Source organism: Falco cherrug, chromosome 13, assembly GCF_023634085.1.
Source record: "Falco cherrug isolate bFalChe1 chromosome 13, bFalChe1.pri, whole genome shotgun sequence".
In the NCBI taxonomy this organism is placed as follows: domain Eukaryota; kingdom Metazoa; phylum Chordata; class Aves; order Falconiformes; family Falconidae; genus Falco; species Falco cherrug.
Genome location: NC_073709.1, coordinates 20,301,357 through 20,316,323, shown reverse-complemented (window position 1 = coordinate 20,316,323; position 14,967 = coordinate 20,301,357). Strand labels below are relative to the sequence as shown.

General features: G+C 37.0%; 1 protein-coding gene across 12 annotated transcripts in view; it reads left to right on the top strand.

The window, feature by feature from the left end:
* PPM1B (protein phosphatase, Mg2+/Mn2+ dependent 1B) overlaps positions 1–14,967 on the top strand; it is a 62,326-nt gene that overhangs the window by 30,598 nt on the left and 16,761 nt on the right. For 11 of the 12 annotated variants that reach the window (XM_055725439.1, XM_055725435.1, XM_055725436.1 and 8 more), the window contains 2 exons: positions 6,987–7,850; positions 9,774–9,891. In XM_055725439.1, coding sequence (XP_055581414.1) covers positions 7,005–7,850; positions 9,774–9,891 — 964 coding nt within the window. In that variant the 5' untranslated portion in view covers positions 6,987–7,004. Of the gene's footprint in view, positions 1–6,983; positions 7,851–9,773; positions 9,892–14,967 lie in introns of those variants that run through there. The other variant, XM_055725440.1, reaches the window with a different exon arrangement.

The window sequence follows — 14,967 nt, the reverse complement described above, 5'->3', positions numbered from 1 at the left end:
CGTCATGATGGGGATAACTTGCAAAATTTTTTCAGTTCCTGGTTTAGAAGCCTATTGGGCTGCTTTCATGTGGTTCTGGCAGGAAACAGTTACTTAGCATAAGCTCTGTATTAAAGGTTTATATTGATACTTTATTTCTTTGTGATCAGTGTCTTTTGGTCAGCCGAGATCCTTCCTAACAGTGACTCCTATGGCCACAGATTATTAAAAAAAAAAAACAACCCACGAACAAACCCAAAAAACAACAAACAAAACACGAGTGACTCAAAACAAATAAATCCCCTAGTGAGTGGAACATGAATGATAATCATGGTCCTTTTACTTTCAGTTAACAATGAACTACATAAAATATTGAGATCACATTCTTGGATTCCAATAATTGCTGTTTGGCTCTGCCAGTACTTGTGGCTAACTTGTACTAGTTAGAGTAGAGGTTGCAGCCAAGCTTCAGAGCTCTTGCTCAAAAATTCAGTAACTGTTTGCCTAATGTACATTTATGTAGTGCCAGCATTTTTAAGGTCAGTAAGTCAAAAGCGATCCCAAGTTTTCTGGGACCAAAAATAAAGATCTGTAAAGCTGCTTTCACTCATCAAATGAACTTGTATTTAGGATACATGTAGTATAATCTAAGTATGGTGATGATATAATGATAGTATATTGTAAGTAAACACAAGATTAGTGAAAGATTACTTAGAGTATTCTATCACTTTCTTGTGTAGATTAAAGGGTACAGGGAATCTTTACGAATGTCAAACCTGTGGTATGTGTAGACACATGTGATGTGGGGGTGTATGCACGTACATACACAGTAGAGTGAGTGCAAGATGAAGACAGAGGAGCTTTCTACTAAGGCTAAGGTGTAATTTTTTACTTGAACCAGGAAAGTTATTCCTTTCTGTGCTTTTCAATAAGCTTTGAAATTGTCACAGCTATTTGGATAATTTATTCATCATTTACATCTTTAATATCTAGCACAGCATTTTCTCTGTTGAAACGTCATTCTTTTTTTATAGCAGGAACACATGTGTTTTGTAACAGGAAACTCTGGCACTGTTTCTCTTCCACAACACTGACTTATTAAAAATGACTGGCCCGTTGAGTGAATGCTTCTGAGGAAGAGACATTTTACAGTACACTTTTATGACCTAAACCTAAAAGATTGGTGTTGGACCATTCTCATTATATGAAAAGATAACGTTATTGCCTTTGGGACTTTTGGTCATCAAGGTATTATTAGTCTGGTTCTGATGTTCTCTTTGAAACTGATATGTAATCTGAAAATTATTTTGTAGTTTCTAAAAAAAACTTTGATTATGGCTTTTAGACCTTTATAATCTAATTACATTTTGTCCATCTTCATGATCACCAGCAAGTAAATATTTCTGCCTGTTAAATATAAATCTATATGGCAAGGAGCATGCTTTTCATTTAAAGTAGCTGCCTATTTCCCCTTCACGGTGTAGTAGAAAATCATGGATATCTGTAACTCACAGGAGCCATCTGCCATTTTATAAGTAGATCTGAGTGTCATGCTTTTTTTCTTTTAAACAGATAAACTTATGCACAGACCCGATTTTAAGACCCTTTACTATATGGCTAATCTAATACCAATGAAAGTCTTCACCACGTAACTGTGGAAAAGAATACTGATCATGAATTTTTATTGCATGTCAGAGGACATGGCTTTTGTCTTCATACTTCATACCTCAAAAAGGTAGATGTCTTTGGTTTCATGAGCCAGAAGTAATGCTCATCTCTGTATTTGAGATGAGGACCTCATGTAAAATTTGTATCGGGTAGGAAATATATCAGAGAAGAATATACGTTAGGACTTCAGAGAAGTAAGCCTTGGGTTAGGTTTTTGCCCTGGCAAAGGGGTGTCAGCTTTCGTTAGAGACTCAGCCCTGAACTCTTGGAAATGGCTTAGCTATTGATTTAGAACTAGAGCTGAAGAGTGTACAGTAAAGTGGTAGCTAGAGCCACTGCTTTAGCAGCCTGTTGCTCAGATTCAGTTTCTTCCACGGCCAGAGAGAGGAAAAGGCCAGTGTTTTCCTCTAAAGGCTTTCCAAAAGCCTTTGAGCCTTGGTGATTATTGGCATTTACCAGGTGATAGATTCATTGTTGTTGTTGTTGTTATTATTACTACTACTACTATTCCTACTCCTCTTTTTCCCCAGAGTTGGGAAGGCTACTTGAAAGAAGGGAGTCAGTCATAGGTTTCCATTATTGATATGAAGAATACATACTGTTTTAAAGAATGATCTGTGGAGCATGGATGAGAACTAACGTCTTCTCAATTTCCAAGAATGTTTGGGGAATTATAGTAGATAGGATCTTCCAGATTTTGGAAGTTTCAGCTAATAATCTCATGCAGGGAAAACATTTTCATCAGGAGGAAATTAAAATATTTTCTTCTCAAACTAATGTATTACATAATTAAATTTCATTTAAAAATGGGATCTTTGGAAATCAAGTCCCAAAAGCTGAAGAGGTACTGAATTTTTGAGCTTACAAGTAATGATTAAAAATCATGGCTGAATTACTAGCTGAAGGTGAGCACTTTATCTGTTCCTCTGCTGGCTGTGTTTTCTCTTAAGATTGAACCTTGCTCTACAAAGATGATTGGGGCTTATTCCTTAAGCTGCCAGGAAGTGTTGAGGGGAAGCATAATGAAGTCTTCATTAACAGCTTGGACAGTGAAAAGAGTATTCATTCTTAGCTCATGTGATACCGTGTCAAGGAGAATGGTCAAATAAGCCAAAGGGTAGGCCTTAACAGGTAGAAAGATCTTGACATGTTGAACAAGCGGTTTGATAGTAACCTCAGGAAGTTTAATCAAGCCCTGTACCTGGAATAGTGTAACTGTCCCTCGATACAGGCTGGGTGATGACTGTTTAGGAATGATCTTTGCAGGAAAAGAACCATGGGGTGCTGGTGGACAACTGCGACGAGTGAGATGAACATTAGGGAGCAGTGTGTTTGTAGTGATGAAGGTTTGGGCCATATTAGAAAAAGTTTATCCAGTATATTGGGAGAAGTGATTATTTTAGCCTATTTGGAACTGACAAGGCTGCATCTGGAATACAGTGTGGAGTGTCGGCCCCCAGTACAAGAAAGGCATAGACATAGTGGAGCAAGTAGAGTAGAGGACCACTCTGTTACTTAGGGGCTGGAGCATGTAATGTATGAGGAGAGGTGAAAGCTGAGTGCCTCCAGTATGGAGGAGAAAAGGCCAAGGGGTGGATGCAGTTGCTGTCTTCCAACTATGCAATATGGGAGGGTGTGGAGAAGGTAGAGTTAAGCTCTTCCCAGAGATGTGTAATGAGAAGTTAAGAGGCAAAGGGCACAAGCTGCACTGACGGGAGTTCTGTTTTTGTTGTGAATGTGGTCAGACATGAACTGGTTGCTCAGAGGCTATGGAATCTCCATCCTCGGAGATGTTCAAAACTTGGCAAGGATCTAAACAGCCTGAGCCATCTTTGTTGTTGGATATCATATTGATTAAAATTTGAATAGGGGGTTGGACTGGGTAAGCTCTAGAGGTCTCTTCCAATGTGAATTGTTCCATGATTCTGTAATTCATGAATTCTGACCCAACTTAAATGTTTATCTAGGTGCTTGTGTCAGGATTGACTTGTATCTAGCCTAGTATGGTTAAATTAAGAGATGGAAACACCAGGTTAGACCTATGACAGGCTTTGCCTTCTGTAGGATTTTTGCAGGTCTGTTTGGCCAAGTCCCATTTTTAGGTGCTCAAGTCTGTTTACCAATCTAGCCTGAGATTAAGAGGGACAAAACTAGATGGGAGTGCCAGAGTACTGTTTCTCCAGTGGAACTGTTTTCTTACTGTGATCTTTCATTTTGAAGAAAACAAGCCATGTTTTGTTTGTGGTGGTGTGTGTTTGTCCATTTTTGTTTTGGGGGGTTTGGTTTTGGTTTTTTTTAAGACTGATTTCCTAAGAAAAGTAAAGTTTGGTATGATACCACAGATTTCATTAAAGTGTCTGTGATTTACTTAACTACCTTGTACATAGATAAATACATGGCTGGGTTTACTGCTAGAGATAGTTGTGCCTGGTGGCACTGTAGGTGTGAAGTTCAAATTACATTTGTGCATAACAGCTGGGGGGAATATACTGCACTCACCTGTATGCCGTGTTATTTACTTGTTTTTTTCTGTAACTTTGTAGTATTTTTTTAAATTAAGTTTTTAACAGAACAGGTGTTCATCCATTTTAAGTTGTCTTTGTGCTTTACTATCACGGATAACTTTGATCAAAAACCTGAGTTTCAATGAATTGGTGAAATCACTGTTTCTTTGATGCTTACTGAAATGGCTTGACTTTTCCAGCTGGTCTTCAAACCAGTTGCTGCCTTATATAGTTGACATAATATACACAATGGTAGAAAGATTTTTTTTTTTCTATGTGTTCGGTGTCTTTTATAGGAACAGCTGTCTGTTCTCTTACTGATTGCAAGTCAGTCTCTGCATCCTTCATTAAATATTTGTAATATTAAAAAGGATATTTAGAATGTCAATAACATAACCTTGAATAGTATGACCTTTTAAGTTTCTCGCTCTTGTGCTGGAAAATTTAAAGCTACTTATTAAATAGATAAAACTAAGATGTGAAAGGGGCCTTTGGGTTTTTTTTTAAACAGTGCATTTTGTTTTTTATAGATATAAAACACAACATTCAATACTGAGCTTAAAGGCTTTTGCAGTTAGATAGGGTTTGATCTTTTTCCTTATTGATATTTCTTCCATACTTTTGATTTTAAGAACGTAAGGACATACTTAACTCAAAGGAATCTCATACAAGGTCTGAAGTGTTGGAGGACTTCTGTCATTTTGGCAGCATTTCAGTTCTATATTACATATTGAATGTTAAATGTTTTTGTGTGCTTTTAAAATAGCTTTGTATTATGTGTAATATGTGAATAAGTGGTCATCAGTTACTAGAATCCTTTCACAAGTCTCCTTTGCTGCTGTTGATTGTATTTGATCCAACTAGTTAGTTGTATTTTAAACTGTGGGACTTGTTCAGCTCTTAACTGAGAACATCAATTGCTGAGAACACTTATTTGTGGTGGTATGTAGCACTGTCTTGCTCTGCCTTTATGACAGCATTTGACACAGATTCTTTGGTTTTTTTCAAAGCAAAATCAGATCTTGCAAGAGAAAGGGCTGTCAAGTGTTTGGGCTGTGTGTCTGGCTAGGTAATGGATACCTCATTTCTGTTGCTTCCACTGATTTGCAGTGTTGCAAGTATTCTTTTTGGAAAAAGAAGGAAAACCAAAGCTGAATGTAACTTACTACTTTCACTTGCAAATTACATAGTGTGAAGCTTGCAATGCGTAACATGTGGTTGTATAGTCACTTTATCTTCATCTTTGCTATCCCAGGTAATATAATTAGAGGCCAGTGGATGGTGAGTAGAGATAAAGAATATAGATAGTATTTGTGTGTCAATTAATACAGATGGTAAAACTAAACTAAAAAAGACCTCGATGCTTTATGGAGGTCACTGTAGCAGAGAGGTAGTGTGAAGTTGGAATTATCTGGAGGAAAATACTAAAGTTTTACCATAAAAAGGGAGGCGGGGTGCAGAATTTAACTGTAATCTTCTCCTCATTGCATTGTATTATTTCTTTTTTTATCTCTCCTGTCAGAGTAAGCTGTGTATACTGAGAATGTGTTTAGATGAAGGGAATGGCAGAAGTAAGGATTTTTTAACCTCTTTTTCTGACCTGGTAACAAACCATTGAACTAAATTATCATGACTTTGCAGGCTTGGTGGGTACTAGTGTGTCAGAGACCTAGTGACTGACTGCTCAGGATCAGTCATGGGAGAATTATCTCAAATTCCTTTTGGATGAAGGTTGCTATAACTTTCACATCCAGTCATAAAGCATGTCATGGGGCAGTCATTTTTAGCATGATCAGAGGTTGTGGTATTTGTTTCTGAAGTTCTTGGGAAAGTACTAAGGGATCTGTGGATTAAAGAATTTATTCTCCGCTGTCTTTGTGAAGTGAGAGGTAGTAGTTCTTCAGGTCCACATAGGACAACATTGTCTGGTACAGGAGAGGAAGTCAGAAGTACTCTAAAGCTTCAACATAGTTTATTCACATTTTACCTGCAAGCTTGTTCTCTAGAGATGGTTCATATACATTTTGAAGTAGGTCTCCAAATACTGAAGAACTTCTAATTTACTGTGAATTATTTTCTTCCCTTAGATAGCTTGTATCCCTTGTAATTGGATACGTTTTAAAATCAAGATCAGTGCGTCTTCGAACTTAAAATTACATATAAGGACATGAATGTCTTTTAGGGATGGTAGAAATGTGAATATTGTTTTACAAAGAACTAAGTAGAATTTAAGAGAATCTTGTGAAAAGTTGTCTTGGATCGAAGGGGAATTTGCTACCTTGTTTCCTTTGGCAAATGGTCTGCATTCCCCTATTGTCACTTTTGCCATGCTTTACAAGAATACAGAAGTAGCACAGTATGTGCAAAGCTAGTGAGGCCAGTCAGTTCTAATTTATGAAGTATTATCTTTTCATGCCACAATAGAACTGGAAAGAGAATAGGAATGATAGAGTTGTTACTTTTCCAGCATGAATTAGTTTATGCAGAGAATGAGAAAATTGGCAGGGTGGCAAAATTAACTGCCCTGCCTTCGTATGTAGAGCCTTTAATTTTGATGCGATAGCTCTTTAAAAGACACAACACCCCTCAAAAAAACCCCAAACACAACAAACAAACAAAAACAACCTCAAACCCAAACCACTAAAAATTCAAGCAGGGATCTGTAAGTTCATACTTCATTCATGTTACTACTTTTTTTTCCTGTTATAGTTGTTGATTTTTGCACATGTGCATACTTTATTACTTGTTTTGTAAAGAAGAAACACAGGAAAATGAGAACAAAGCTTATATAGAGTGGTGGTTTTATAAATGAGACTTTTCTTCTCTGTTTTCCAGATTCAATATTGCATAAACATGGGTGCATTTTTGGATAAACCAAAAACTGAAAAACATAATGCTCATGGTGCAGGGAATGGCTTGCGTTATGGCCTCAGCAGTATGCAGGGATGGAGAGTGGAAATGGAAGATGCTCACACAGCTGTTGTAGGTATTCCCCATGGCTTAGAGGATTGGTCCTTTTTTGCTGTCTATGATGGTCACGCAGGATCTCGTGTTGCAAATTATTGCTCCACGCACTTACTAGAACACATCACTAACAACGAAGACTTTAGGGCGACAGAAAAACCTGGATCTGCTCTTGAACCTTCAGTGGAAAATGTCAAGAGTGGAATCAGAACTGGCTTTTTGAAAATTGATGAGTATATGCGCAATTTCTCAGACCTCAGAAATGGGATGGACAGAAGTGGCTCAACAGCAGTGGGAGTTATGATTTCACCTGAGCATGTATACTTTATCAATTGTGGTGATTCACGTGCTGTTCTCTATAGGAATGGACAAGTCTGTTTTTCAACACAGGATCACAAACCTTGCAACCCAAGGGAGAAGGAGCGAATCCAGAATGCAGGAGGCAGTGTAATGATTCAGCGTGTTAATGGTTCATTGGCAGTTTCTCGAGCTCTGGGGGACTATGACTACAAATGTGTTGACGGTAAAGGCCCTACAGAACAACTTGTTTCTCCAGAGCCTGAGGTTTGTGAAATTTTAAGGGCAGAAGAAGATGAGTTTATCATCTTGGCTTGTGATGGAATCTGGGATGTAATGAGCAATGAAGAGCTCTGTGAATTTGTTAAGTCTAGACTTGAAGTATCAGATGACCTGGAAAAAGTGTGCAATTGGGTAGTGGACACTTGTTTACATAAGGTATGTAACTGTTTTCCCCAAGCAGCTGTTCTAAAATGATCTGTTGAAATGGGTACAGTGTTAAGAGAAGTTCCTGGCCTAGTTTTCCCCTTCTCCCTCTCTGTTCCCTCAAACTTCTGCACCCATTTGCAGATATATCCTTGCTGAAGAATATACAGCCTCATTCTTTGTCCCTGGAGAGGTAATAGCGATTGCAAAAACAAAGTTTTATTATTTTCTCAAATAATGCTTGTATATGGTTCTAGCTCTGAACTTTGTTTCCAAATACAGAATTTGTAAAATGAATAAATTCTGTGCAAGGTATTTTGGTTTTTTGAAGTTGAGCACTGTTTGTATCGTTTGCATAAAACCAGCATTTGCACCATCTCCTCTTCAAGGTATGCTATGGTTTGTCTGTCCTCTGAAGTGGTGTCCTCAGCTTATTGTTGCTTAGATGGAGAAGCACTACTTCAGCGTCTGAGCTTGCTTCCACTCCTCAAATTTAGAGTTTTTTCAGAGCAATACAGGTTGGTCTACAAATGTTTCATAGGTATACCATTTCCAGTATTCCCTAAAAAGTACAGCTCCTACTAGTGCAAATAGTTCCCTCATTAGGCCGCAGACAAAAACATGGAGATTTGAGGAAAATAATAAAATCAGAGTTCTTAATACTAAAGGGTAAGTAATTTTTTTCAAAATGGGGTTGTATTCCAGCATATACCATATGCTGTATGATTGGTTTAAATGCCATAGCTTTTCTGACCTCGCACTTAAACAGCCTTGTTTAAAGGCTGATCACTGTAATATACTTTCAGTAAAACTTGACTCCTGACCTCGTGTTTCTTTTACGAAGTTAGATCCCGAATCTGTGCAGTTTGTAATGATATCATAATGTTGTCACCTGTCTTCAGGATGTGAATTGTACCACATCATATTAACTGCTGTAAACGATAGTTGTCCCCATATGCTTGGTATGAAAAGGAATGTAGAATAACTCCTGAGCATTTCTGAAGGAATTCACTCTAAAGTCAGATTCCTTCTCTTAATTTCTTCAGGAGAAGGAGTTGTTGTTTCAGATGATAGGAGCCATCCAGTAGGTTGGGTTTACACAGAAACAATGTACAGTGACTGATGGCACTTAACTTCTTTTTTTTTTTTTTTTTTTTTGGTAGTATATTAAGGTCTTGATTTCAAACCAGGAATTTAGATTATGGTTCTGCTGGATCTCCTTGTAAGAGACTTAGGCACTATGTTCTTAAATTTGGCTGTGGATTGTAATTTTGAAAATAAAATATGAGCAGGAAAGTGGTATCAGAGCTTAGTAGTGAAGAAAGTGGCATTAGAATTAGTACCTAAAAAAGCCATTGCCTGATACTCATGAGCACATGATAGTCTGTAAGATCATCTTGGCCGTATTAAATGAACTCATATTTTGTACTTTTTTTCAAAGTGTGATGTACGACACAGGTGCATTCTGATAAACAGACTTGTAATGAATGTAATGTCTTACATGAATGCTCTCAAACCGAAATAAATTAGTAGCTAGAGCTAGCTATTCTAGTAGTTGATAAGTATTCTGCATTTCATTTTGCATGAGTTGTTTTTAACTTGGCTTAATTTGTCATGTAATGTCATGTTACATGACTCCATTTTCTGACCTGTTTTCTTGATACTGTATTTCAATGGTTGATATGTAAGTCAGTCCATTAAATATATTAAATGTTTAGACTTAATGTACAATAAAAAAATCAGTAAAATTAACTTGAGTAGTTTAGTTGGGAAACTTAGAGGTTCTTATTAATCAAAATACAGTTTTATTGCAAGGTTTCCTTTTTCACAGGTATATCTATAGTAGTGTATTTGGAACAAGTAAAAATGTGACTAGGATAGAAAAATGGAAAGAAGTCTTAAGATCATAACTGTTCTTTTTTCTTTGTCATATAGGGGAGTCGTGATAACATGAGTATTGTACTAGTTTGCTTTTCAAATGCTCCTAAGGTCTCAGATGAAGCAGTGAAAAAAGATGCAGAGTTGGATAAGTACTTGGAATCACGGGTTGAAGGTAAGAAATCCATTTTCTTAACTAGAAATGCTGTGATAACCTACTTCAGCATGAAAACAAAACCCCTGAAATCCATCATGCCACTGTATGTTGGGTCAAATTCAGGCCTGATTGTGACTTCAGATTTTTGTGTCAAGAAAATTTTTTTAAGCCATGTGGTTAGTTTATCTTGGTATTCCACAAGCATTCTCTCATATTGAGCTTTAGGTTTTTACTTCTGTCTTTACAGGTCAAAATGCAACCACTGGCCTTGCAGAATGTTACATCAACTAAGTAAATTGTGGTATTGCTAATATCTTGCTTATAAAGTATTAAAAGGGATACTTGTTCCTTTTTTGTGAAAGTTTTTGACAAAGAAAAAGCTCTACTGGGTTTTCGTGAAGGGACAACTTATTAAATTATCCAAGCTTTTTTAACTGCTTCTGTTTAACATAGCTGTGAGTTATTTCTCACACTGACAGCCTTTTAAAAATGTACTTTTGTGAAAACTTAAGAGTATAAATGATAAAAATACCTATGAATGCAAGAGCCTTAAGTCATCCTTCTGGGTTCTGAGTGGTTAGCAACTGTGTGTGTATGTGTGACTAAAAACCATATAATCATCTAGAACTTTCATGGAGGATTAAATGTAATTCCTAACCAGCTTCATTTAGTGACTCGTTTTATAACTCTTCACTTAAGAAGTTGCATTCAATCTTTTGGTTCCCTTAAGCAGAAACAGTTAAAGGAAGGTTAGTTTGAAGAATGGAAGGCTTGCCACTGTATATTCATTCCTTTTCTGCAGTGCTCCTAAGGTCAGAAAAACTGATGTTTGGAATGGGCTTTCAAACTGTTGCTTCTAATTTAAAATCTTTTATGAATGATTAAGGCTGTTCGAAGGTCTGATTTACAGCTATATGTAGTAGCCTCCTCTTTAGTCTTCTCAATTATTCCAGTGGTTCAGATAGAGCTCAGTTTTGGTAGAATTGACTGAAGTTCAGGGTTGATACTGAAAGTTTGCCTTTTTTATGAGATTCTTATGTTGGCACAGGTTTTTGCAGAAACAGCCCAGGCAAGAAAAGAACTGAGTTCTTGGAACAGTTTGTCTTGCTGTTACAAATGTTGCTGGAATAATACCATGAAGTAGCATCCTTGGAGAGAAGTAGTCATCAGAGGTTTTGAAAGCCTTTTTGCCATGATTCTTTAAACTTCCATAATCTCATCAGAAGAGTACTGAAGCACTGTCACCCGCTCATGGCAATGCAGTTTATTAACCCATTTGTTGAAGCTATCGGTTATAGCAACAGTATTCAAGGAAGGAGAGGGTGTACTGAAGAGAAAGCTGGCTGATATAACTTGTACCCTTTCTTGTTCCAGGCCTGGACTAGAATATTCTGATCGTTGTCACTAGATCCAGGTTTAACTGTGATTTCATGAAGAGGTGGTCCCTTTGTAGACTGAGTCATTTAGCCGCCTTAGATGTTTCTGTCCCAGGTGATAAGACCAGTGGTTTAGCTTTATACTGTAGTATTGCTCTCCTGATGGTACTTGTCTGTGTTCATATTGAAAAATGTGGTGTTGGCAGTCTACAGGACTGTTCAGCAGAATTCCATGAAAGTAACTTTAAATTTGGGTGCCAAGAAGTTGGGACTTTGCAGGTCAGAATCGGTGTGAAACCACCATCTTGAGACTCTTAATGAGGTCTCAATGACATAAACCACAGCTTTGGCTGCCGACCGCTAAAGCTTTTTATTTTTTATATGAACGAAGGTGTGACTGAGCAAATATTCTCAACATGGATCTGGAAACTTTTACATGTCCATGGCGTGTATAATCTGTAAAGATAAAATATTTAAATTTCCTTTCTTATGAATGTTTCATGAGAATTACTAATACAGGACTCTTGCACTATCACGCAGGAGATAGAGGCCACTTCTGTTTTTCTTGTCGGTTCGGTTTATTTGAATGAGACACCCACTGGCTTTTTAACATGCTGTAATGGATACTGAAAAGTCTGATGGGACATGCTTTTATTAGCATGTAGCTTTTATTAGAAAGTAGTTCATATCCAAATAAGTAACGTTAGGTATATGAGAAATAATCTGGCACAGCAGGTCTGAGATCAGGAATCTTCTGAGAGTACACAACTGAAAATCTCACAGCTAACCATTCGTAACTTCTTAACACTAATTCAGTGTGAAATGCACCAGTGATGTGGAAATGTACATGCTGCTGCTGCAGCCTGGTTGCTGCGGACAGCTTAGTTTTGCCACTTCAGGATCAAAAATTCTCAAACGTATTTTCATGGTAGAAATCACACTGTAGATACTGTATCATTTAATTTTTTTAGTTGTGTGGAACAGCTGCAAAAATCACTCATGTTCTTTGTATAGCTTTTCAAATTGCACTCTTACTTAACCAAATGAGGTAAATGTAGAAATGTTTTTGTGTTTGCTCAATGTCCCAGTAATCAGACAGTTGATGTAACAAACCTTCATTTTTAAATACACATGAGAAGGCCTTCAGGCCATGATACAAGTTCTCTGTGAAAGTGCTGCTCTTCTGTATGGTGCCTTTCCCTCTTAAGTGGGATCTAAATTAAAATGGCTTGCCTGTTTGTAGTTTCTGTTGAGATTAGAGAGCGCTAATGGTCACTTCATATGCTAACTCTAGGCATGTTTCTCACTGGTTGGCTTACTGCCCAGCCTTCCTAGATGACAGTAGTTAAGATAAATACCTATTATCTTCCTGTGTCTGAGTACATGAGCTGTTAATGGGCTCTGGGAGAGAGCCAGGAGCAGTTACCTTCACTGATAGCAGTCAGGTGTGCACGCGGTGGTTACTTGTTAGTATTCCCAGCTTCTTGGTGGCTTGTCTCTCAATTAGCAGATAGGTGAAAAATATATGGAACTGCGGTGTATTTTATTGCTTTCATAAGTGAATGTGAAGAAGATTAATAGACACTCTGATCAGAAGTTATTTGACAGCTTTCCTATTAACTGAGAATGAGGTAGGAGGTAGTAACAATGCAGTGTTGTAGCATAATTGAGTTACTACTTTAACCTATCAAAATAACTTAGCAGAAATGTATTTTACCTATATTGTCATATTTAACAAATACTACATGCACTTAAAGTGAAGAGTTTGCAGTCTGAACTGATGCAGAGCCATTTGGACTCAAAATGTTAACTGAATTGCTCCAGAGAAATTAATTGCTTCAAAGCTTGGACTCGTGTTTCTTCAGCACTTCTTGATTATTTTTTTTTTTTCCCTGCATGAGTTCCCAGTGTCATTCCATGTTCTGCTAATTGGACAGGATACAAGGCATTTAAATGTCAAGCATTTAGCAAGGAATGAGAGTTAGCATGTTAGAGGAAATGCTGTCAAGAAGTGGAGAAAATAAAGGAAACAGACTCCAAAAGAACTTGAAATATTTACTTTTTCTCTAATAAATTTTTGCATTCATAATTCCAAGAAACTGTCATTTTGACTCTGTTTCCTTAATTTAAAAAAAAGAATAAAATACTGGACTATAATTTTTACCTTACATTAGTCTTGAGTGTTACTAGTTCAGGAATGATACAGAGAAGCTTTAACAAGTGTTTCGAACCACTAAGCAGCATGGGGAGGATTGTTTGGGAAGATGCTGGATTCTTCCAATCCATAAGTATTTCTGCACACTACTTAAGGTTTAGTTTAAAAAAGAAGGGAAGAGTATGATCTCGGGTGTTGGAGTAGTACAGAAAAGTTTGGGAAGGTGGTAACATCTTTTTGATCAGGAAAGGACAACTGCGATAATCGGTTTTGCGTTCATCTGTAGACTTGTGTAGTCTGGAAAGCAGTTTGTAGAAGCGCTGTGCCTGAAAGGTGTTTAAACTGCCCTTAATTCTAAAAACTTCGCCTGGTAGATAAGTTGTGATGTTGATAATACGGATTTGATCATCTCTTCCAGTTATCTTCAAAAGACAGGATTTGTATTTCTTTAGATGTATTCTGAATGTAATTTACATATTAGGATAGTAGTCTTCAGGGAAGTGTATTGGTTATAGTTTGTAGTTCTGATGTGTTTTGAAGCTCTGAACATTGTAAGCTAGGCAGCTAAGTCCGAGAATCTCTGTTCAGTTACAGCAAGTAATTATATGTAGTGAGAATTTGTAGCAGATTTACTAATGTTTAAAATAGCATGCTAGATGATTTTTCCTTTCAAAAGGGAAATACTGGACTTCGCACAGAATAATTTAACATGAACAACAATGGGTTTTTTTATTTGTTAAAAAATTAACAGCTCAAAAGTTACGTGCAGTTGGTTGATAGCCAATAACAATTTTATTTATACCTGTAGAAATAACATTGTGAAAAAAATCAGCTTGTCTTAGAACTGCTAAGTTGGAAAGATGGAGATGTCAAAAATACAGTGTATGAGTTCTTGGATAATCTCATCTTTCAGTAAGTGACTAATTTAAATCAAGGCAACGTTGGCACTTAGTATAAAATCCTGTGGGACTTCCTGAAGCAATTTTGGTTAGACCAGTGGTATTTGTTCTTAATGAAAGTACACTGTTCAACATAGAATCTTTTCTCTGTTCTCTTGTGGACCTTGAATTTCAAACTGACTGGACTAACCCATCCAACTTTTCAGACAACAGGTTTTTTTCACTGCTGTGCTTGGGCATTTTAAGCTCTGGCTTGGAGAGGAAGGCATTGTTTGAGGCAGGCTTTTGTTTGTTTTAAAATCTGTGTTCAAGAGCAGTTTAATACTTACACTTGTAATATTTGTAGTCTGTCTTTGTACGTTCCTAAGTAGAATGCTGAGATCCTGTGTATTTGTGCAGTGAGTTGAGTTAGTAGTTTCATAAGATATTTCCAGAGTTAAGAGAATTATTATTTTAGTACCAAAACACAGTTTTTGTTTTAACAGAGTTATTAAAAAACAAACTCAGCAAGTGATAGTTTACAGAGATTTTTAGTGGAAGAACTGTATACCAAAGCTCTTTTGCTAGTTTGGGTCTTGAGGTTGATGGGATGTGTATAACTGCATTCCAAAGCTGCCAGTTCAAGAGCATTATGAAATAGGTACGATGCTGTAGTCAGTAACTT